General features: G+C 37.0%; 3 protein-coding genes across 6 annotated transcripts; 1 reads left to right on the forward strand and 2 right to left on the reverse strand.

Moving 5' to 3' along the window:
• Positions 1–5909: 5909 nt before the first annotated feature.
• Positions 5910–8114, reverse strand: LOC125186294 (putative E3 ubiquitin-protein ligase XERICO). Of its 4 annotated transcripts, XM_048082646.1 has the most exons (3): positions 7968–8099; positions 7775–7859; positions 5910–6546 (listed from the first exon to the last, which is right to left on the reverse strand). In XM_048082646.1, the coding sequence occupies exons 2-3, from the start codon at positions 7839–7841 to the stop codon at positions 6080–6082; spliced, it is 534 nt and encodes a 177-aa protein (XP_047938603.1). In that variant the 5' UTR covers positions 7842–7859; positions 7968–8099; the 3' UTR covers positions 5910–6079. The 4 variants fall into 4 exon arrangements, with proteins under 4 accessions (XP_047938603.1, XP_047938604.1, XP_047938605.1 ...); XM_048082647.2 differs by lacking the exon at positions 7775–7859 and having other exon boundaries at positions 7968–8114; XM_048082648.2 differs by lacking the exon at positions 7968–8099 and having other exon boundaries at positions 7795–7813.
• A 1485-nt stretch (positions 8115–9599) lies between these two features.
• LOC125186786 (uncharacterized) lies at positions 9600–11849 on the forward strand. Its single transcript, XM_048083230.2, has 8 exons — positions 9600–10100; positions 10177–10278; positions 10381–10462; positions 10579–10598; positions 10689–10749; positions 11037–11116; positions 11226–11333; positions 11474–11849. The coding sequence occupies exons 1-8, from the start codon at positions 9651–9653 to the stop codon at positions 11531–11533; spliced, it is 963 nt and encodes a 320-aa protein (XP_047939187.2). The 5' UTR covers positions 9600–9650; the 3' UTR covers positions 11534–11849.
• A 167-nt stretch (positions 11850–12016) lies between these two features.
• Positions 12017–20904, reverse strand: LOC125190921 (zinc finger protein CONSTANS-LIKE 9-like). Its single transcript, XM_089058719.1, has 12 exons — positions 19466–20904; positions 18870–18948; positions 18711–18783; positions 18510–18619; positions 18320–18426; positions 17880–17967; positions 17658–17746; positions 15796–15867; positions 13940–14651; positions 13402–13614; positions 13011–13312; positions 12017–12792 (listed from the first exon to the last, which is right to left on the reverse strand). The coding sequence occupies exons 9-12, from the start codon at positions 14525–14527 to the stop codon at positions 12663–12665; spliced, it is 1233 nt and encodes a 410-aa protein (XP_088914845.1). The 5' UTR covers positions 14528–14651; positions 15796–15867; positions 17658–17746; positions 17880–17967; positions 18320–18426; positions 18510–18619; positions 18711–18783; positions 18870–18948; positions 19466–20904; the 3' UTR covers positions 12017–12662.
• Positions 20905–20982: the final 78 nt, after the last annotated feature.

Genomic DNA, 20982 nt, shown 5'->3' on the forward strand with positions numbered 1-20982 from the left:
ACCTTTGGATTTATTTAGAATATTAAAAAGGTCATAACTTTCTCGTTACTCGTGATAATTGACCACTACAGGAGTCTTTGGAAACCTTATTCCATGGGTAACAGTAGGGCATTCTCGAAATTGGATTATTTCTCTGTCGTTTTTCTGAGAATTGGCCAAAGGCTACTACCTTTGGATTTATTTAGAATATTAAAAACGACATAACTTTCTCGTTACTCGTGATAATTGACCACTACAGGAGTCTTTGGAAACCTTATTCCATGTGTAACAGTTGGGCATTCTCGAAATTGAATTATCTCTCCGTCGTTTTTCTGAGAAACGGCCAAAGGCTACTAACTTTGGATTTATTTATAATATTAAAAAGACCATAACTTTCTCGTTACTCGTGATAATTGACCACTACAGGAGTCTTTGGAAACCTTATTCCACGGGTAACAGTTGGGCATTCTCGAAATTGGATTATCTCTCTGTCGTTTTTCTGAGAAACGGCCAAAGGCTACTACCTTTGGATTTATTTAGAATATTAAAAAGGCCATAACTTTCTCGTTACTCGTAATAATTGACCTCTACAGGAGTCTTTGGAAACCTTATTCCATGGGTAACAGTTGGGCATTCTCGAAATTGGATTATCTCTCCGTCGTTTTTCTGAGAAACGGCCAAAGTCTACTGCCTATGGATTTATTTAGAATATTAAAAACGCCATAACTTTCTCGTTACTCGTGATAATTGACCACTACAAGAGTCTTTGGAAACCTTATTCCATGTGTAACAGTTGGGCATTCTCGAAATTGCATTATCTCTCTGTCGTTTTTCTGAGAAAAATAGCCAAAGGCAGCTGCCTTTGGATTTGTTTAGAATATTAAAAAGGCCATAACTTTCTCGTTACTCGTGATAATTGACCACTAAAGGAGTCTTTGGAAACTTTATTCCATGGGTAACAGTTGGGCATTCTCGAAATTAGATTATCTCTCTGTTGTTTTTCTGAGAAACGGCCAAAGACTACTACCTTTGGATTTATTTAGAATATTAAAAAGGCCATAACTTTCTCGTTACTCGTGATAATTGACCACTACAGGAGTCTTTGGAAATCTTATTCCATGTGTAACAGTTGGGCATTCTCGAAATTGGATTATCTCTCTGTCGTTTTTCTGAGAAACGGCCAAAGGCAGCTGCCTTTGGATTTATTTAGAATATTAAAAATACCATAACTTTCTTGTTACTCTTGATAATTGACCACTACAGGAGTCTTTGGAAACCTTATTCCATGGGTAACAGTAGGGCATTCTCGAAATTAGATTATCTCTCTGTCGTTTTTCTGAGAAACGGCCAAAGACTACTACCTTTAGATTTATTTAGAATATTAAAAAGGCCATAACTTTCTCGTTAATCGTGATAATTGACCACTACAGGAGTCTTTGGAAACCTTATTCCATGGGTAACAGTTGGACATTCTCGAAATTGGATTATCTCTCCGTCGTTTTTCTGAAAAACGGCCAAAGGCAGCTGCCTTTGGATTTATTTAGAATATTAAAAAGACCATAACTTTCTCGTTGCTCGTGATAATTGACCACTACAGGAGTCTTTGGAAATCTTATTCCATGTGTAACAGTTGGGCATTCTCAAAATTGGATTATCTCTTTGTCGTTTTTCTGAGAAACGACCAAAGGCAGCTGCCTTTGGATTTATTTAGAATATTAAAAAGACCATAACTTTCTCATTACTCTTGATAATTGACCACTACAGGAGTCTTTGGAAACCTTATTCCATGGGTAACAGTTGGGCATTCTCGAAATTAGATTATCTCTCTGTCGTTTTTCTGAGAAACGGCCAAAGATTACTACCTTTGGATTTATTTAGAATATTAAAAAGGCCATAACTTTCTCGTTACTCGTGATAATTGACCACTACAGGAGTCTTTGGAAACCTTATTCCATGGGTAACAGTTGGGCATTCTCGAAATTGGATTATCTATCCGTCGTTTTTCAGAGAAACGGCCAATGGCAAAGGCTACTACCTTTGGATTTGTTTAGAATATTAAAAAGGCAATAACTTTCTCGTTACTCGTGATAATTGACCACTACAGGAGTCTTTGGAAACCTTATTCCATGGGTAACAGTTGGACGTTCTCGAAATTGGATTATCTCTCCGTCGTTTTTCGGAGAAACGGCCAAAGGCAGCTGCCTTTGGATTTATTTAGAATATTAAAAAGACCATAACTTTCTCGTTGCTCGTGATAATTGACCACTACAGGAGTCTTTGGAAACCTTATTCCATGGGAAACAGTTGGGCATTCTCGAAATTGGATTATCTCTCAGTCGTTTTTCTGAGAAACGGCCAAAGGCAGCTGCCTTTGGATTTATTTAGAATATTAAAAACGACATAACTTTCTCGTTACTCGTGATAATTGACCACTACAGAAGTCTTTGGAAACCTTATTCCATGGGTAACAGTTGGGCATTCTCGAAATTGAATTATCTCTCCGTCGTTTTTATGAGAAACGGCCAAAGGCTACTAACTTTGGATTTATTTAGAATATTAAAAAGACCATAACTTTCTCGTTACTCGTGATAATTGACCACTACAGGAGTCTTTGGAAACCTTACTCCACGGGTAACAGTTGGGCATTCTCGAAATTGGATTATCTCTCTTTCGTTTTTCTGAGAAACGGCCAAAGGCTACTACCTTTGGATTTATTTAGAATATTAAAAAGGCCATAACTTTCTCGTTACTCGTAATAATTGACCACTACAGGAGTCTTTGGAAACCTTATTCCATGGGTAACAGTTGGGCATTCTCGAAATTGGATTATCTCTCCGTCGTTTTTCTGAGAAACGGCCAAAGGCTACTACCTTTAGATTTATTTAGAATATTAAAAACGCCATAACTTTCTCGTTACTCGTGATAATTGACCACTACAGGAGTCTTTGGAAACCTTATTCCACGGGTAACAGTTGGGCATTCTCGAAATTGGATTATCTCTCTGTCGTTTTTCTGAGAAACGGCCAAAGGCTACTACCTTTGGATTTATTTAGAATATTAAAAAGGCCATAACTTTCTCGTTACTCGTAATAATTGACCACTACAGGAGTCTTTGGAAACCTTATTCCATGGGTAACAGTTGGGCATTCTCGAAATTGGATTATCTCTTTGTCGTTTTTCTGAGAAACGGCCAAAGGCAGCTACCTTTGGATTTATTTAGAATATTAAAAACGACATAACTTTCTCGTTACTCGTGATAATTGACCACTACAGGAGTCTTTGGAAACCTTATTCCATGTGTAACAGTTGGGCATTCTCGAAATTGGATTATCTCTCCGTCGTTTTTCTGAGAAACGGCCAAAGGCTACTACCTTTGGATTTGTTTAGAATATTAAAAAGGTCATAACTTTCTCGTTACTCGTGATAATTGACCACTACAGGAGTCTTTGGAAACCTTATTCCATGTGTAACAGTTGGGCATTCTCGAAATTGGATTATCTCTCTGTCGTTTTTCTGAGAAACGGCCAAAGGCTACTACCTTTGGATTTGTTTAGAATATTAAAAAGGCCATAACTTTCTCGTTACTCGTGATAATTGACCACTACAGGAGTCTTTAGAAACCTTATTCCATGGGTAACAGTTGGGCATTCTCGAAATTGGATTATCTCTCCGTCGTTTTTCTGAGAAACGGCCAAAGGCTACTACCTTTGGATTTATTTAGAATATTAAAAAGGTCATAACTTTCTCGTTACTCGTGATAATTGACCACTACAGGAGTCTTTGGAAACCTTATTCCATGGGTAACAGTAGGGCATTCTCGAAATTGGATTATTTCTCTGTCGTTTTTCTGAGAATTGGCCAAAGGCTACTACGTTTGGATTTGTTTAGAATATTAAAAAGGCCATAACTTTCTCGTTACTCGTGATAATTGACCACTACAGGAGTCTTTGGAAACCTTATTCCATGGGTAACAGTTGGACATTCTCGAAATTGGATTATCTCTCTGTCGTTTTTCTGAGAAACGGCTAAAGCCTACTACCTTTGGATTTGTTTAGAATATTAAAAAGGTCATAACTTTCTCGTTACTCGTGATAATTGACCACTATAGGAGTCTTTGGAAACCTTATTCCATGGGTAAAAGTTGGGCATTCTCGAAATTGGATTATCTATTTGTCGTTTTTCTAAGAAACGGCCAAAGGCTACTACCTTTGGATTTATTTAGAATATTAAAAAGGCTATAACTTTCTCGTTACTCGTGATAATTGACCACTACAGGAGTCTTTGGAAACCTTATTCCATGGGTAACTGTTGGGTATTCTCTAAATTGGATTATCTCTCTGTCGTTTTTCTGAGAAACGGCTAAAGCCTACTACCTTTGGATTTGTTTAGAATATTAAAAAGGTCATAACTTTCTCGTTACTCGTGATAATTGACCACTATAGGAGTCTTTGGAAACCTTATTCCATGGGTAACAGTTGGGTATTCTCGAAATTGGATTATCTCTTTGTCGTTTTTCTGTGAAACGGCCAAAGTCTACTACCTTTGGATTTGTTTAGAATATTAAAAAGACCATAAACCTTATTCCATGGGTAACAGTTGGGCATTCTCGAAATTGGATTATCTCTCTGTCGTTTTTCTATGAAACGGCCAAAGGCTACTACCTTAGGATTTGTTTAGAATATTAAAAAGGTCATAATACTTTGCCCAAGTTTGTGGACCAAAAAAGATATTCCCTCTTAAATTAAATATGAAATTTAAAATCTTGATATTTTTCTAAACATATATAAATAAAGTTGTTAGAAATCATATTCTAATAATTCATTTTCCTAGAAATCATATTCTAATAATTCATTTTTCATTTTTCCAGCAATCAAACCTGACCAATAAGTTTAGTAACTAGTATTCTGAAATAAAATAGTACTAATACTATATTTTAATAACCAAATTGATACAAGTGTTATAATAGTACTATAATTAGATACTTTACCCTTTATGAAATTGCAACAAATATTGCAAGTCGCATGCACGATCAATTGAACAAATCTTCTAATGAATGGTAATAACAACAAATATATTTTTTGTGGCTAACAATCAGGAGATACCGAAACCTCAAGATATAAAAATGGAAAGATTCAGAAAAAAAAGTGTGAATAAGAAAGGAAATAGAGAGGAAGAGCACAAAGTGATCAATATATCAAATTCCTCTCAAAGAAAAGATAAGATTGATCAACCTTTGCATCTCATTTGATCTGTTATTACAATCCAAAGGTTATATGTTTTCTCTATGTTTCGATTGTTAATGTGTTTGAATCTCATCGAATCTCATCTCATCTCATCACTCAATTCGTAACAAGTTTCTTGTGTTGTGTAGGTTTCTGAATGGCAGACGAATCTAAAAAAATGCGAAAGCGAGAGAAACCTACAATCGCTATCCCGAATCCGAACATAACCGCCATGAACACCATGTGCCGAGCATCGTCCGTACCGACATCCCCGGTCGGACTGGCCAATGCCAAAAGCCTCAAAAGCAGCTGCCTTTGCTCGCCAACCACGCATGCCGGCTCCTTTCGTTGCCGCTATCACAGGAACACGGTCCTCACGCGCAACAGCATGTCCGTTGGCGCCAAGCTCTCAGAGCTCGGGGCCAACATGCCTGTCGCCCCCAAGCTAGGAGCCGTTGCTGGCAATAGCGATGCCTCCTAATCATTGGAGCCTTTGAATAGGCTCTTGATTAATTAGATTGTGATGTGTATTGCTTTCTAGGCCTTATTATACAACTGTAACTTGTAGAACTTATGCAGATCCTATCTTCATGTTTGTGTTTGTGTTCGTGTTTGTGCTCGTGTCAACGGGCAACAAGCATCGACCCTGTTATAATCGAAAGATGATGATTTTATGAGTACAAAACCACCTGTTTTAACGCCTCAAAAGATCTCGAAAGCTTCGCACAATATATACAAACACGGATGCTGACCCGTCGCTACAAAGAGGACGCGGAATACTGGCAGCTTAAGTATACGCATATTGGACTACACGATTCTAACGGATACTTCTCTTTTGTTTTTACACGCTATTCTGTACACACGTCGTAGATTGTACCTCACATGGGGCAGGAGGCATCCTCCTCAGCTTCCTGTGGCATCATGTAGTTCCGACAGAGAGGGCACGTCGTGTTCCAGTAGTTGAGCCACTTCTCGAGGCACGCCTTGTGGAAGACGTGGCCGCAGGAGAGCTGGTTGATCTCGGCCTTGGGCACGAATTCTGTCAGGCAGATGGAGCACTCTTGCTTGGGGCATTGGTGGAAGAAGACCGACTCGTACTGCATAGAGGGCGAGTGGCTCCTGAACTCCTCCACGTACAACTCTGAGGGGCGTCTGCAGCACTCGCCTGAGTTTGAGGGCTCCACCGTGAAGTCCTCCCACGAAGATATGTTAATGCCGATGACGTTTAGGATGGAGCGGAACATCTCCTTGAAGATGGAGATGGATATGGCTGTGTTAGCCAGGATTACGCAGAGCACTCCCGCGTCTGCTGGAGTAGGGTACGATGAAATCGCCATTTTCAAGCCTGAATCCACACAAAGTCCAAGTTTACTACATTAGCCCAAAAGCAAACACACCGAAAGATTACAAGCTGCGATCATATGCATGAAACTCAGTGACAACAATCAAAAGTAAACAACTTGATTCCAGACAATATGATAAATTAACACGAACCCGACAACCCCAAACTCAACCCCGTCATTCTATCTAGCTAGGTCGATTAATAAGCATCAAGAACACATCCGACTGTCTTTCAAACAGCGAGAGATTGTCAGTTCTTGAGAAGAAATTGCAGCAACGAGCAATCTAGATCATGGGTAGATAGCTAGAGACATATAATGATTCGGAAAATTTCAAAAATCTTTTCTTTCCTACTTATTTACAAGATAATGGTTCTTCTTGAAACAAACAAAAGCAACCAAATCAAGAATATGTGCAAATAGAGGGGCTCATCTTTTTTGAGGTGTCAATTATATAGTTATATGCAAATCCATTTGCATACATACATATATATCTACAATTCACCAATAGGAAAACAGACAAGTGTCTTTGGTACTATGCAAAAAAAAAGGTGAGGATAACACATCCTACATTATTAGACCCACACCTCAGCCTGAGTGTCGATGTCATGTAAAAACCCCCATCAACATCGTCTAGGTCGAGATACTACCCCGTCCCACCCACGCCCCCCATCCGCGCCTCGCCCACGCCCCTTAGGGTAGTGGGTGCAATAATAAGAGATACACTAAAAGAAAACCCCACTTCTACATTATTACAAGCAGACAATTTTAGGTAAACAAGACATCTAGAATCCAAAAGCTCTTTCTTTTATCTTCTTCACCCCCCTTACCCCACCTCCAACTCTCTCTCTCTCTCCCTCTTTTATCTCTTAGTCTCTCTCTCCCTCCCTCCCTGTTCATCTCTCTCTCTCTCTATGTGTGTGTGAAATTCAAATCACAGAACAATATTATAGACTTCATTGATAAGAACCAAGAAACTGAATAAGTAACGGCTTTTTCCCATGAATTTCAGGAGAGAAAGTGAAATACTCAGCTTAGTTGGAAAGGAAGATCAAGAATCAGTTTTTATCCTCAAACAGATGCAAATAGTGATTAAGCCGCCAATCTTGTAAATCAGACTATCAGAATCAACATCATAAAAACAGAACACAATCACAAATCACAAGAACATCAAACAATAATTAATTAACTAAGTATCATCAACTGAAACAGGAAAAAAAAAAACAAATATACCTAAAAACAAGGAAAAGGACCTCTGTAAATGGTGAGATCCACACAAAGTTGGAATCTTTACACACATAAATAAGTCCTCTAACTACTGCAATAAAACCCACCAAGATTGATTTGAAAAAGAAACAATACACGCACAAAACCAATGAATTAAAAATGACAATAACAAAAATCAAGAAACCATAGATATACTTACAAGTAAAGAGATTGAGCTCAATAAAAGTAGCCTTCTTTTATCCTAAAAATTGTGCAGTGGGATAAATTCAAGCAAAAAATGAGCTGGGGTTTGACAATGGAAGATAAATGTTGAGACTTTTTATCATTTTATGTAAAGATTGCTCTTAATTTATACCGCTGCTGCAAGAGCTGCTGACCCCACCACCAATTATCACTTTCCCCCATGTTACTTTGTCACTACTTTATCTGTGTTTTATTTTCTCCCACTAGGTGAATTGAGAGAGAGGAGAGCTCAACTTTATTTTTATTGCATAAACATATTTTTAGTGCCTTTCTTTTGAAGCATCAATATTTCTTACTTAAAAATAGTCCAAATGAAAACAATAAATTCTATAATAATATTGCTGTTTTTAAGAAATTTTTTATATTTATATAAAAATATACTTTCTCCGTCCACCATTTAAAAAATCATTTTTTCCTCAGATTATTTGATTTTGTAAAAAAAAGTAAAAGTAATAAAAAGTGGATGAAATATGAGACCTATTTTTTAGTACGTAGAAGTATTAGTTTTATAATAAAAGTATTAGTTTTATAATGGATTGTTAGTGTAAAAAGTTAATATGATGTAAAGTTCACATATTAAAAAATCTTAGATAACTAAAACTAGTAAAATGGTTCTAAATGATTAATGGATGGAGTATATGATTCTATCTAATCATATCATTGCTTGTTAGTTTATTTTAGTAAGGTCCCAACAACATATTTCTACATGCTTTATGACTTGTTTTCTTCTATATTTTCTATTCATTGTATGTATATATTTTATGCATATATAAAGATCTCATGTGATATTGTTGATCTAATCAGTCTATAGTCAAATCTATTATTTTTTTGCCAAGAATTCACATGCAGTGTACCAAATGCACATGTGCATTTTAATCAACAATTATCAAATTTGGCAAATTAGTATAATTGTCCAATTTTCTAGTTTTACTTACACATTTCATAATTATTTAATTTATAGAAACAAAATCTATATATTGTTGAATATAGAGATTACAAATTCACTTGCCAACCAAAATGTTTGATTAGCATTTTTCTTGCGAATGATAATTGCTTGTGTATATTAGCTTTCACAAATAGCACATAGTTAAATTCAATAAACATAGCTATTATAAATATGATGGAAGTTATAAATCTTTTTCATACTTAAATATTTTCATGTATCTTTGGATACGATCAAGATTTTAAAATAAAATTAATTTATTATCATTATGCATATATATGAACTTGGACTAAATAATACTCCCTCCGTCCACCATTAAAAGCCTCACTTGTATATATTAGTTTTAAATGATACGTGAGTGGAATGAGTTAGTGGAATGTGGGGTCTCTTTACTATTTATGGTAATTATAAATCGGGACTCTTATTCGTGGACTGACCAAAATAGAAAAATGAGATTTTTATTCGTGGACGGGGGAGTAAAGCCTAATAAAAAGAGGATTACAAAGTGCTTAAAGGCCCATTAAAGACCCACTAAAGGTCATTCGATGGCCCAACTAATACCCGCTAAAGGCCCAATAAGACCCAATGAAGGCCCATTAAAATGCCTTAGCATAGAAAGCAAATTCCTAAAACCCTGACATAAGCCCTAACTCAATTTGGGGGAAAGTTTGAGCGAAAATCTCAGAGGGGAAAGCGATGACAGAAGCAACGCAGTTGGACGATGCAAAGAATGTCGGTAGGAAACGGAAATCGGGGAAAAAGAAGGGGTTGAATGCGAAGAAAAGGCGAATGATGCATCAAGGCGGTGAAAAGAAGGTTAAAATTAATCCGAAAACGAGGAAATTGTATCAGAAGAGGGCTAGGGATTACAATTCTGACGATACAGAAGAGGATGAGGATCCCCAGCAAGCTCCCAGTGCAGTTGCAGTTGACGAATCCAAGCAAATTGGTGATGGATTTGAAGGTGGATTATCTGACGATGGTGATGATGAGAATGAAGGCCTTGAGGGAGAGGAAGAAGAGGTATCGGAAGACGAAAGCGGTAAAATTCAGCCTGGGATTGTGAGGTTTTCCGAGGGGATTAAGGCTTTTAAGTCGGCATTTAAGAAGATTGTTAAGAAGAGTGCTGGTGATGAGGATGTGTTGGTGAGCTAATTTTTCTGCAATAATTGAGAAGAAATTTTAGTTATTTGTGTTTGATGTAACATTTGATCATGTGCAGGGTCCTGTGTTATCCGCCAATAAGAAGCTGTTAGCTGAGAAGCTTGCTGAAGAGGATTTGGAAAAGAAAGTGAAGGGGGAAGCAAAGAAGGAGAGGCATATGGTATTGAATTTTTCGATCTTTGCGCTTTTGGGAAGCTTATTGATTTATATATTTTCATTGTGTGTGTTTTGATTGATTGTTTGGATATCTTTTGATGAAAAGATAAGCGAGAAGGGGCATGTAAAGCCTGCTGAATTTTTGGATGCTCATGAGAAGCTTCTGTTGGGAGTGGCAACTAAAGGAGGTATAATATTGTTTTATGTTGGTTGTTATAGCATTCTTGTAATTGTATACATTGCTCTCATTTTGGAACTCTGACTCTGGTTCTTGTTGTGTCCATTGTAATCCTCCGTGCCTCAGTGGTGAAGTTGTTCAATGCTGTAAGTTTTTTTATGTTTTATGTTATTCTGTTTCCCTGTTTCTGTTGTAAATGAGTGTGCTGTTTACTGAAGCTACTTTTTTTTATGCAGGTAAATAAGGCCCAGAATGCCCAGAAAGGTTTAAATCCTTTGAGAACAAAGGACGAGAAAGGTAGGACGAAAACTAAGCATCTGATTTTTTTGTCTGCAGCATGCTTGGCTTTGATCATTGCTTTCTTGTTTTGCTAAAAGTCCCAGATTTTCTGGATTCCTGGTGGATGTTTTTCTTCCCGAATTTGGAATTATATGTGCAATTTGCTTCTCCACTGAAATTCATTGTTTTGGATGCTAAATTTTTTGAGCCTATTCTGGGATTAAATGGATTCATTATAGTACTATTAATTTGTTTTTTAACAAATACCAATCTCCTTACGATATGGTACTGTTATGAAATGTCAGTAATAAAGCAACGGAGGAAGGAAGCCTTCTTCTCGGAGTTGGGCAGGACATCAAACCAATCAGCTGCGACAGTTATCAAGGTCATCTCCGGTTCATTCCTAGAGATCCATTTGATAAATGAATTTGTGCTATGACTCGTAGAACTTCTTCTGATCCAGTTAAACTTATCTATTATTTGTCAACTTGCAGGTTGGCACCTCAAGTGGCTCTGTGGATGGCGAAGCTCCTGCATGGGCCCCTCTGCGTGACAATTACATGTTGACGAATCCCAAGTTGAAAGATTGGGATAAGATGCAGGTAATGTTATTGTACAAACCCTCTACTTCCTAGCATGAGATTTGATTTTGATACGATAACTGGCTGTCGTTGTTTCAACAAATCTTAGATACAAATCTTTGGCAATTTGGGCTTTCTCCTCACCCTCTTTGTACTTCTAGGATACAAATGCTGCAGATAACTTTGCATCAGATGCTGATTCTTCATCAGCCGAAGAGTGATGCAAAGGATAAATTATTTGTCAATGGTGAACCATGCAAGTTGGATGAAGCTGCTCGGTAGTCGCTGTCTTGACCTTTCACACGATCTACTCCCAACACTTCCTCAAGTGAAGAAAATACAGCAATGCCTCTTAAGACCTCGAGCTGGTTTAGGGGGAAGAAGATTGGCACTGGCATTTCTATGCTGTGTTGTAGGTACATCCCATGTTATATATTCTTGTTTGTTAAGTTTCTGGCAATGTATTTTTGATAGTCACAAACAATGTTTTCTGGGATCCATTCCTGATTAATACGAAGGATACAGTGGTTTATTTAACATTTATTTTTCTCGTCATATAATAGACATTCCAAAGGTTATAGTAGTTTGTTTGCGTTCTTGTTTCTTTGTGCTACAAAAAGCAGTTAAGTAATATAAATATAATAAACATATGCTTCCTGAAAATTACAAATCCCAACATTCTGTAACTACTTGAACAATAAGGAAACACAAACACAAAATAGCAAGCAGTTGCGAAATACCAGTCAAACAATCAATGACAAACAAAATTCACAAACTGATGTCTACATATGTATAAACAAATACTAGCTTTTACAAAAACAACAAATCTCAGCCTTTGTTCTAACACTAGAGCTATAATGAATGTGTTGCATGTCATCCAACATGGGGAAAGGAGAGAAAATACACAGTTTTAACTTTCTTCTAGTCCACCAAGATCTCAGAAAGACTATTTACTACTACGACAGCGTACGAACAACCACATTCCTCGAGTGAGCAAATTGAGTCTCTGCTATGTAGACCCAGATGCACTGGCCGCGAAGAATTGTTGTTCCACCATTATTATGAAAAATGTGTACCTTGAGAGGAGGGTGATGCTCTAAGAGGTTGGAGGCTCTTTCTCTTCTCCTCACAGTCGCAGGTCACGCTAATTAATCTAAACTAGCTGGTAAATGCAGGTGCAAATGGGTGATCCTTGTCTCCACCCAATGCAAATATACATGTGGAGCTATCAAGGGGAATGGAGAAATCAGCATGAGTCATCAAGCATTTTCTGTTCATACAATATAACACGGTCAAGGAGGGTTTCGTCCAGCATCTCCAGTTTAGTATTTCAATCGATTTATTTTCCACTCAGTAGCTCTTGCTTGGGCTCAGTGGATCATAGTCGTAAGTTTCACCAGCCTTGACAAAGCGTCCCTTCACACGCCTCCGTACATCTGCTCTTGCCTTGCGAGATTCGTACCTCACTTTCTTCTCAAACCTGTCGTGTCATTGAAATTAACATGTAAGAAAGAAACTCGAGATGAATAGTAGTAGTAAATACTTAAATCAAAGAAGAGGGAACTAAGGAGGTTCAAAAAAATGAGAACAAGCCTTTTAGATTGATAAGCATCTATGAATAAGAGATGTAGCTTCGAGTTTTAGAAACTGTGCAGCTCTCGAGGGGTAATAGTAACATGAATTGAACGAAAATCTTACATCCGTGACTTCTTCTTCTCTTTGTACCGCATGACAGCATTGGTCCTACTAGTAGAAGGTATGGAACTCTCAGGACCTGGAGGGTACCATGGTGGGTCACCCAAGATCGCCAATGATGAAACTCCACAGTCTTGATAATCTCCACCAGTGGTTTCCCCAGTAAGGCCGGAAAATGAGAGACCTGAGTGTGCCTGCTTCGTGAAACATAAGTTGGGCTCAGTTTTAGAGCTAATAACTGAATCTGCAGATGCTACATTGCTGCAAGCTGGTTGCATCGGATTTAGTCCTCCAGTCGATGATACCTAAGAAGTAGCAAGAAACCAAGTATCTTAGCCTTCCTATCGAGATGAGATGAGATGAGATGTTTCAGAAATTTCATCACAGGAATTACCTCAGCAGCAGAAGCACCTTGACAGTTGGATGTGGACATTTCTTTCATCCCAAATATCCCATCGTCACCAAAAATATTTTTTGGATTATCATGAGACATACCAAAAAGTTCGTCATAGTTTTCAAAACCCATGTCAATCTCATCCATGTTGAGATTATCATAGCAACCATCATCCTCATACAACACACGCCCTTTTGCTCCAAATAAGGAAACCTGAAATGCAAGAGAAAGACCCAACACACCATCAGCATATAAGATAAACCACACCACACTTTTACTTCCTCAAGTTGCCTTTTAAAGTCGTTCTTACATTTATCCATAGTAAAACCAACATAAGATTTATCTTCCAATCATTTGTTAGCAATCCTGTAGGTCACAATTCTATTCAATCATAGCATGCATTAATAGATGAAGCCACCTTCACACCTCACTATACCTCAATGCCATTCAGTGCACAGAAATAGAAGCAAACGGACTCAAATGAGGTAAATACTGTCACTGTTGACAAATTTGGTTATATGTAAACATAGGTAGATACCTTGGGCATGGGAGAGCTAGTAGATGCAGTCGGCTGATCCACATTCTGCAGCCTGTGATCAAGAAGATTTAATGACTCCATCCAACCTGCTGGTTTATCCAAGACCATATTAGGCTGGCTGCTAGCTTCCCCTCGTAATGATTCATTTTGCGTGTTAGCTTTTTCTTGGGGTTCTTGGCGATCTATTGTTCTGTTATCAGTAATACTCATTGAACCCATTTCCTGCTCACATGCAGAATCTCCGACTGTAGGAGAATTGACGAGAAAAGGCCAAACAGCAGAAAGTTCTGAAAGCGAAGGGCAGCCGGAGTAACAATTAACAGGTTGTCTCTTATGTGCGGGACTTACATTTGAATTAACATGTCCCATCCAATCACAATTCTGACAAAGGGATAACTTCTCCTCTATACATCGTACAAAAGCTGGTTGAGAATTGCATCTTTCACAAACAAGTGTCCTCGGGTGACGCCTTGAAAGGGCATTTGCAGAATGGACAGTGCAGTCACAAGACAAACATAAACTAGCTGCATCAGACCGACAGAATACTACAGATCTTTGCTCCCCACAGAAATCACAAAGATATCCCATGTTTCAATTCGTCTACCACTTATTTGGATTTCGGCCCAGAAACCAGGTAATCTAAGAATAGTAAAGTTTTCCTCGAAGAGAGTTGGAGTTGGGCAATGCTCCACGATCAGATATATAACACTATCTGCAGCAAAATGCATTGTTATCGCAAGGAAGGTAGCAGTTACCATAACTAAATAGTTCATGCAGCACTCAACTTCAATAAGAGCTACATAAACAAGATTCACGAATATTTACACACGGGCAGGAATAAAAATGAGTGGTGGCTACAAATAAAACAATCCCAACAAGTACTGAATTAAGATACATGAAACGGGAGTGGACAATTTCCATCAGATCGGAAACACCGGCTTACTTTATAACTGAAAAATGCAAGGACAAGTTCTATGTATCAACATAGTAATACAGTTACATTACAAGAAGAAACAATAAGAGAAGCCAATAGCAGCAAAATGCACTCAGACGCATTATAAAAAGATGTAGACAAGAGCAAAAAGGTGCTTCATGGCTCCAACCTCCAACATGTTATAAATCAAGAATCCAAACTAAAAAGCCAATATTTATGAAGATAAAAAAATGATGAATTTAGATATTTTAGAACTACTACATATCTACAATACAGACATATTTACTGTCACAAAAAAACAGCCATCTTCGTTTGTTCCTTCAAAACACACACCAATCTGTTCATGATTTATACTACTCCATATAATAGTGCCCAAATTAACTGCAAATGCTCCTGGATGATATGAATATACTGGGAAAAAAAGGATAAACAATGTATTTATTTTATATTAAAAAATCATGACATAATAGCAAAATTATAGCTCTCGGTTTTCAAAGATATGTGACACACATACAGAGAGTGAGAGTGAGAGAGAGAGAGGACCAAATCCCTAAAATCTCTGAATCCCAGCTAAATGAATTATTAGATTCGGACAACTATATTCAAAGGGAAAAAAAGACATATAACAAAAAACACAAGCTTAAGCTGAAATCCCCCAAAAATCAAATTAATCAAAAAATAATCAACCAGAGTTATAACAAAAGATGAAAAGAAGAAGAAAACCAAAAGAAGCCGGCATCACAAAAAAAGCAAAATCCATTTCCCAATACACTAGAACCCTTACTTCCTTTCCCCTAATCAGCAAGAAAAAAAGGCATCCAACAGCCAGTTTCTATCAAAAGAAAGCAGAAGGGCTTTTTCAGCAAGCTTTGAATCTCGCAAAAACCCTAACAAACAGCACAGAAAAAGATAAAGATCTGACCTTTCTCCAAGGGATTAGCTCTCTCTCTCTCTCTCTCTCTGAGCTGAGCAGACAAGACTGCGATTTTGGGGGCTGAGTTGTTTGAGAGAAGATGAATAAATTAATGGGAAAAGTGATAAAAAGTGCAGAGAGAGAAAGTGCAGTTGAAGAAGAAAGGGTAGTGAGGTGGGCCCCTGTCCTTTTCATGAAAAAGATATGCTCATTTTTTCATTTCTACATTTTCTATTAATTATTAGCAATAATTATTTTAGTTTACTTTATTGTCCTTTAAAATTTGTGGGGGATAATCTTGTTTATCTAAACCAAAGCATGTGCAGGTATTATTTTTATTAAATGACTTGTATAAAAGTTGGGAATTTTCATTAAGCACAAACGAATTTTTATGGAGTAGTTGGACTTATATTAAATTTAAAGCTTCCAACTAAATGTTTAGAAACAGATAGAAGTAGTAATACATTCTATTTATTTTAATCGAAATAAATTTCATAAATGAAATTGTATTTATGTTAGCTGGAAGTTGATATATTGACTGATGTGCAAGTGCAGAAAAAGTATGAATGTTGACTATTTTGAGAAATAATTAAATGTCATTTTTAACGTTTGGGCGGTGTTAGAATATAGAAAAGTCGTATTTCTGTAAATTAAGATGAAGAAAAAGGAATTTAGAAGCTACAAAGATAATTAATGAATCCTACTAAATTTAATATTTTTAATAAATCAAATTAAAGTGTTCCAATATAAGTAGTTCACCAATGTTCTCTATCTCTCTCTCTCTCAATTTAGTTCATTGGGTAAGTTTCTAAGTTTACAATAGTGTATTTTTTTACTATTTAATAACGTGACAAATATCTTCGATCACACAAATACATCTGAATCACAATTAATAACGTGACAAATATCTTTAATCAATAGTTTTAATTCAAAAAAATTCAAAATAAGTATAGTTTCTTTTTATGTATCCATAGAGTAATGACTACAGAGGCAAGTTTAAAAGCGGCCCCAGCGATACACACTAAAAAATAAATATTATACTACTCCATAAACTACCTATTTAAAAAATTATGGAGTATAAATATTAAATGGGCACCACTGTTATGAAAGATGTGATAATTTAAATAGATAAGGCAATTAAGGAAATATCCAATGAAAGATATGATTAATTAAGAAAAAAGTTGTTGACATATTACAAAAATAATTTGTATGAATAAAGTAATTAAAGCAATAACAAACCAACTACTAGAAAAGGTTAAAGAAAAGATTTTTTTTATATATAAAGGAGGATAAGCACGTGGCGGCAAAGGAAAGCAACAAAGTTTTGAGAGTTACCGTACACGTCAGCTTAAACTTTGGGGAAAAGGTTTACAAACAATATTTAATTTAGGCTTTTATTTGTCTTTTAATGAGCATTACCAAATTAAAAATTAGTTTAGGAATATAATCACTTAAAACGTAATACTACCATAGAAAATATTGGGCCGGACCAAAACCAGTGCCTAAGGTTTTATGGCCCAGTTCAAATTTTGTTCAATATGGGCCCATGAATATTTGGCCTGGCCATATGTGCCTAAAATAATTTCCTATCGATAAATATATATATACTCCAGTCTTGGACTCTTGGTAGTGAATTGCACGGAATTTATTGAAAATTTGTTCAAGTAAAAGAAATAATAAGATTGAAAAAAAATTGTTGAAATATTGTTAAGTGGAGTTGAATAAATAGTACTAGTAGAAAGAAAAAGTTGGATAGAGAAATAGAAAGAAGTTTCTACCTAATAGTGGATGTAAGAGACAGAATGCTAAACAAGTTGGAAATTCGACAAGCATTCAATTCTCAAAAGTAGGTGAAAGAATGAAGAAACGACCTGCAATGAGGCAAAGGCTGCGTTGTTTGTCGGTGCATCCTGAACAAGCTCGGGTTTTTGCTTGCCAGATTCAGCAGAAAATAGGTTTCCTGCAAGAGAAAAAATGAGGACCGGTTTTGCTTGCCTACTGTAAGAGATAAACGCATAATGCAATAGAAACATTGAGCACTGTAAGTATACTTGACGCAGAAGAGTTCATCAAGAAAAGGAAAGAGAAGTCACCTATTCAAGCAAGAAAGGTTGAATGTTATGGACACCTTCCTCCCAGAGTTAAAATTAATGAAACAAAGCATCAGATCAAGACGATTCACTGCAAATGAAAGCGACAAATTAAATGAGTGCAGGGATTCTCAAAAATGTCCTAACGTGTATGAGAATATCCCAAAAGACGTGTTCATTTCTTTTGCAAATCCAAGGGAATAGTATTTCATCTCCACTCCTCAAAGCTCTCAAACCAAACTTCAAGAGCTCATTTGTTTAATTATTCAAGTGTCTTGATGCAACAATCTACAGGTGCTTGTATAGCTTTCAAACTACCGCCCCAGAGAATTCTTAGTTGGAGTGCATACAGTACAACTATTGAGAAACTAATAGCATAATATTAAGGTGTAACGGGAACTACATAAGACGTTACAGCTTACAACTAACCAGAAAGCACTTACCTGATGGTGGAGAGAAGCTTGTCCATGGTCAGGTTTTGAAACTCTGTTTGTGCTGATTGTACCTCCTCAATAAAGTCAAGTAAGGAACCTAGAAGTGAACTTGTTACCTGTGAACCAAAGAAAGATAAAGAGTAATAAGAAGAATTATATTATAAATCATGATAAAAAAAACGAGGCACTCGTTACTTACTTGAGTTTCTTCATTTCTTGTACCAAGTTTTTTGTACCCACATACTTGTGAGCAGTTTCAGCGTTAAACACAAACCGAAATGCTATGCAAGCATCCGTATTTGGAAAATTCTGTGAAGCAGTAACAGTTTTGGCAGCATGATATTGAGTTGATAGCAACACAACACATAATTTAAACATCTCAAGTTCACTGAAGTATCACCTTTGTGATGTTTGTCTCATTCAACTTTAATGAGTTTCTGACACTAGATTTAGGACCAACGATGAGTTTTATGCTGCAACATCATTGATAAAATTAAATTGAAACATTGAGGGGCTGCAGTAAAGATACTTCTATTATCACAACATATGAAATATATACCTCTGAATGATTAAGTCAAGGTGATCCAGGATAACATTGTGCTGACCATTTAAACTGGTCGTGCCTTGGACCACCACACCTGGAAAAAGAGAATTTACTCCGACTTTGACATACAATGGTCCCACTTTTTCAATTACTAAAATTTAACCACATAATTATTTCTCCCAGCTCCCGACAAGTTTTCCAAGCTTGATTTGACATCTACACTCAAATTTCTCTCCACAAATTCTAATACAATCACCAAGTTTAGATATTAAAGCATTACACCCAAAGCCAATCCTCCAAACTTTCCCCGACAACCCCTCACAGGCCAGTAATATTGAATATTCATGTGGCCCATGTATCTCGTTTTATATACATTTACGATCGTACAATGTTCAGTGTGCAGTTTCCAGTCAAAGCTTTTGGCAAAAGTTTTTGGTTGCTCTTACCACAGCAGTCTCCCCAGCCATAACATACAATCACCTCCATTTTAATGAACAAGCTAAGTGACAACTAAATAAGATAAGCAATGTAACAACTAAAGATATACAGAGAGCAACATCACTCTCGACCCACTACTGTTTTTTAAAAGTTAGGTGGGCAAGAATATACACCTGTGTATCCAGACGAATAAATCTGTGAGAAGTCTTCTTTGCCAATTGTTCTGTTACCATAGTACTTGTCTCACCAACTCCAGGTTCAGCTTTCAATTTGCAGCAAGAATGAAATGTTCTTGTCAAGGTTATCTAAAGCTTCTAAGGTCAGCCTCATTGTAGTTAGTTTATCATGGCAATTGGCAAACCTCACAAAAAAGAATACATTTCACTTTTCAAACATGATTTGACATATGTAGTAAATCAAGCTGAGCTAAGATGAGCTTCTTTCTAACCAATACCTTCATAGTTAATGATAGACTATTATAGACAGGTGTGAAACGGTTCACTAATGTATTTGGTTGTCCAAGTCTCAGGCTGAAACTATTAAAACTGAACACCAGAAACTGTGTGCAGTGTCAAAATCGTGTGTGAATATGAGAACCAATTGCATATCACCTCTAGCTCAAGAGTCACTTTACACATTAAGTGGTACTGACAGGGGATATGAAGATCATGAATGTAAATGAATCTGTTTTCTTCCAATTGCAATGAGTGTGACAGAATCCAGGACAGCATCACAAGTTTCCAGTGTAGGAAAATTTCAGTGCCAAACACAGAAGCAACTAGATTGCGAACAGTCAGTGATGTAATTGTTTACAAGTTTGAGCAACTTATTCAATTCCAGTGGTGACGATTAGAGTAATCACTTGTGGCATCACCCTTAGATCCTGTCTTTCTATGAAGAAACTCAATATGCATAGATAAATATTTTGCTGGCAAGGAGAAAAACAATATACCAGCAAATGTGGCAATTGAATTTGTGCAAGGGAAATTGTTTGTTTAAAACAATAACCTGATTCTAAAAATCACAAACGGAGATTATATATCGTTCGCTAATTTAGCTGCCAGCTGATGAACCATAAAATTATAAACAGTAAACACAATTGATCACTAAAACAACAATCGAAAAGTAGATCCCATTATTATATTCAATCACTAAGAAAACCATTCAACGAAAACAATAAACCGACAGAAGAAGACAGAAAACAACCATAAAAATAGCCAGGCAATGAAACTCGCCGTCATTCGAAGAGGCAGAATCCTTCAAGCTCCCCCCTGAGGAAGGCGATCTAATCGGCTGCAAAATCGACCTTTGCATTTCCATGATCTCTTCCTCAAGGCTATCACTGCCATCATCCTCGCCACCAAACACCTTACCGCGTAACCTGAATCCAGCTGGCGAATCGTTGAACTCCTCGTCACGGTCGAAGAAGTAAACAGATGTCATCTCAGCAAAGCTCACCCTGCGAACCCGCTTTTTGTTCAGAGCCACCGTGTCGGAGTTCTCAGCCGCCATGTGACGGCGGTATCCGTCGGCGTTGTGTTCCTCCTTGGAATCCATGACAGAAACCTCTGGTAATTGGAATTTTTTGTGGGGTTTTCCACCGATTGGAGCTAGGGCTTTTGCATTTTCCAGTTTTGGAGGGAAAGGGGATGCGGATTTTTATATGTTTGAATGAAGGGGTATCAACTTT

Source organism: Salvia hispanica, chromosome 5 (assembly GCF_029641045.1).
Source record: "Salvia hispanica isolate PSC_SH4W2 chromosome 5, Shi_PSC_v1, whole genome shotgun sequence".
NCBI classification, from domain to species: domain Eukaryota; kingdom Viridiplantae; phylum Streptophyta; class Magnoliopsida; order Lamiales; family Lamiaceae; genus Salvia; species Salvia hispanica.

What these genes read in the sequence shown, in the direction of transcription:
- LOC125186294 (XM_048082646.1), bottom strand. Translation starts at nt 7,841, where the DNA reads ATGTGTGTAAAGATTCCAACTTTGTGTGGATCTCACCATTTACAGAGG. An exon ending in GTCCTTTTCCTTGTTTTTAG is followed by an intron (nt 6,547 to 7,774) that starts GTATATTTGTTT and finishes GTGTGGATTCAG; the next exon opens with GCTTGAAAATGGCGATTTCA.
- LOC125186786 (XM_048083230.2), top strand. Translation starts at nt 9,651, where the DNA reads ATGACAGAAGCAACGCAGTTGGACGATGCAAAGAATGTCGGTAGGAAA. An exon ending in TGGTGAAGTTGTTCAATGCT is followed by an intron (nt 10,599 to 10,688) that starts GTAAGTTTTTTT and finishes TTTTTTATGCAG; the next exon opens with GTAAATAAGGCCCAGAATGC. An exon ending in AAGATTGGGATAAGATGCAG is followed by an intron (nt 11,334 to 11,473) that starts GTAATGTTATTG and finishes TTGTACTTCTAG; the next exon opens with GATACAAATGCTGCAGATAA.
- LOC125190921 (XM_089058719.1), bottom strand. Translation starts at nt 14,527, where the DNA reads ATGGGATATCTTTGTGATTTCTGTGGGGAGCAAAGATCTGTAGTATTC. An exon ending in CTAGCTCTCCCATGCCCAAG is followed by an intron (nt 13,615 to 13,939) that starts GTATCTACCTAT and finishes CTTGCATTTCAG; the next exon opens with GTTTCCTTATTTGGAGCAAA. An exon ending in GAGAAGAAGAAGTCACGGAT is followed by an intron (nt 12,793 to 13,010) that starts GTAAGATTTTCG and finishes ATGACACGACAG; the next exon opens with GTTTGAGAAGAAAGTGAGGT.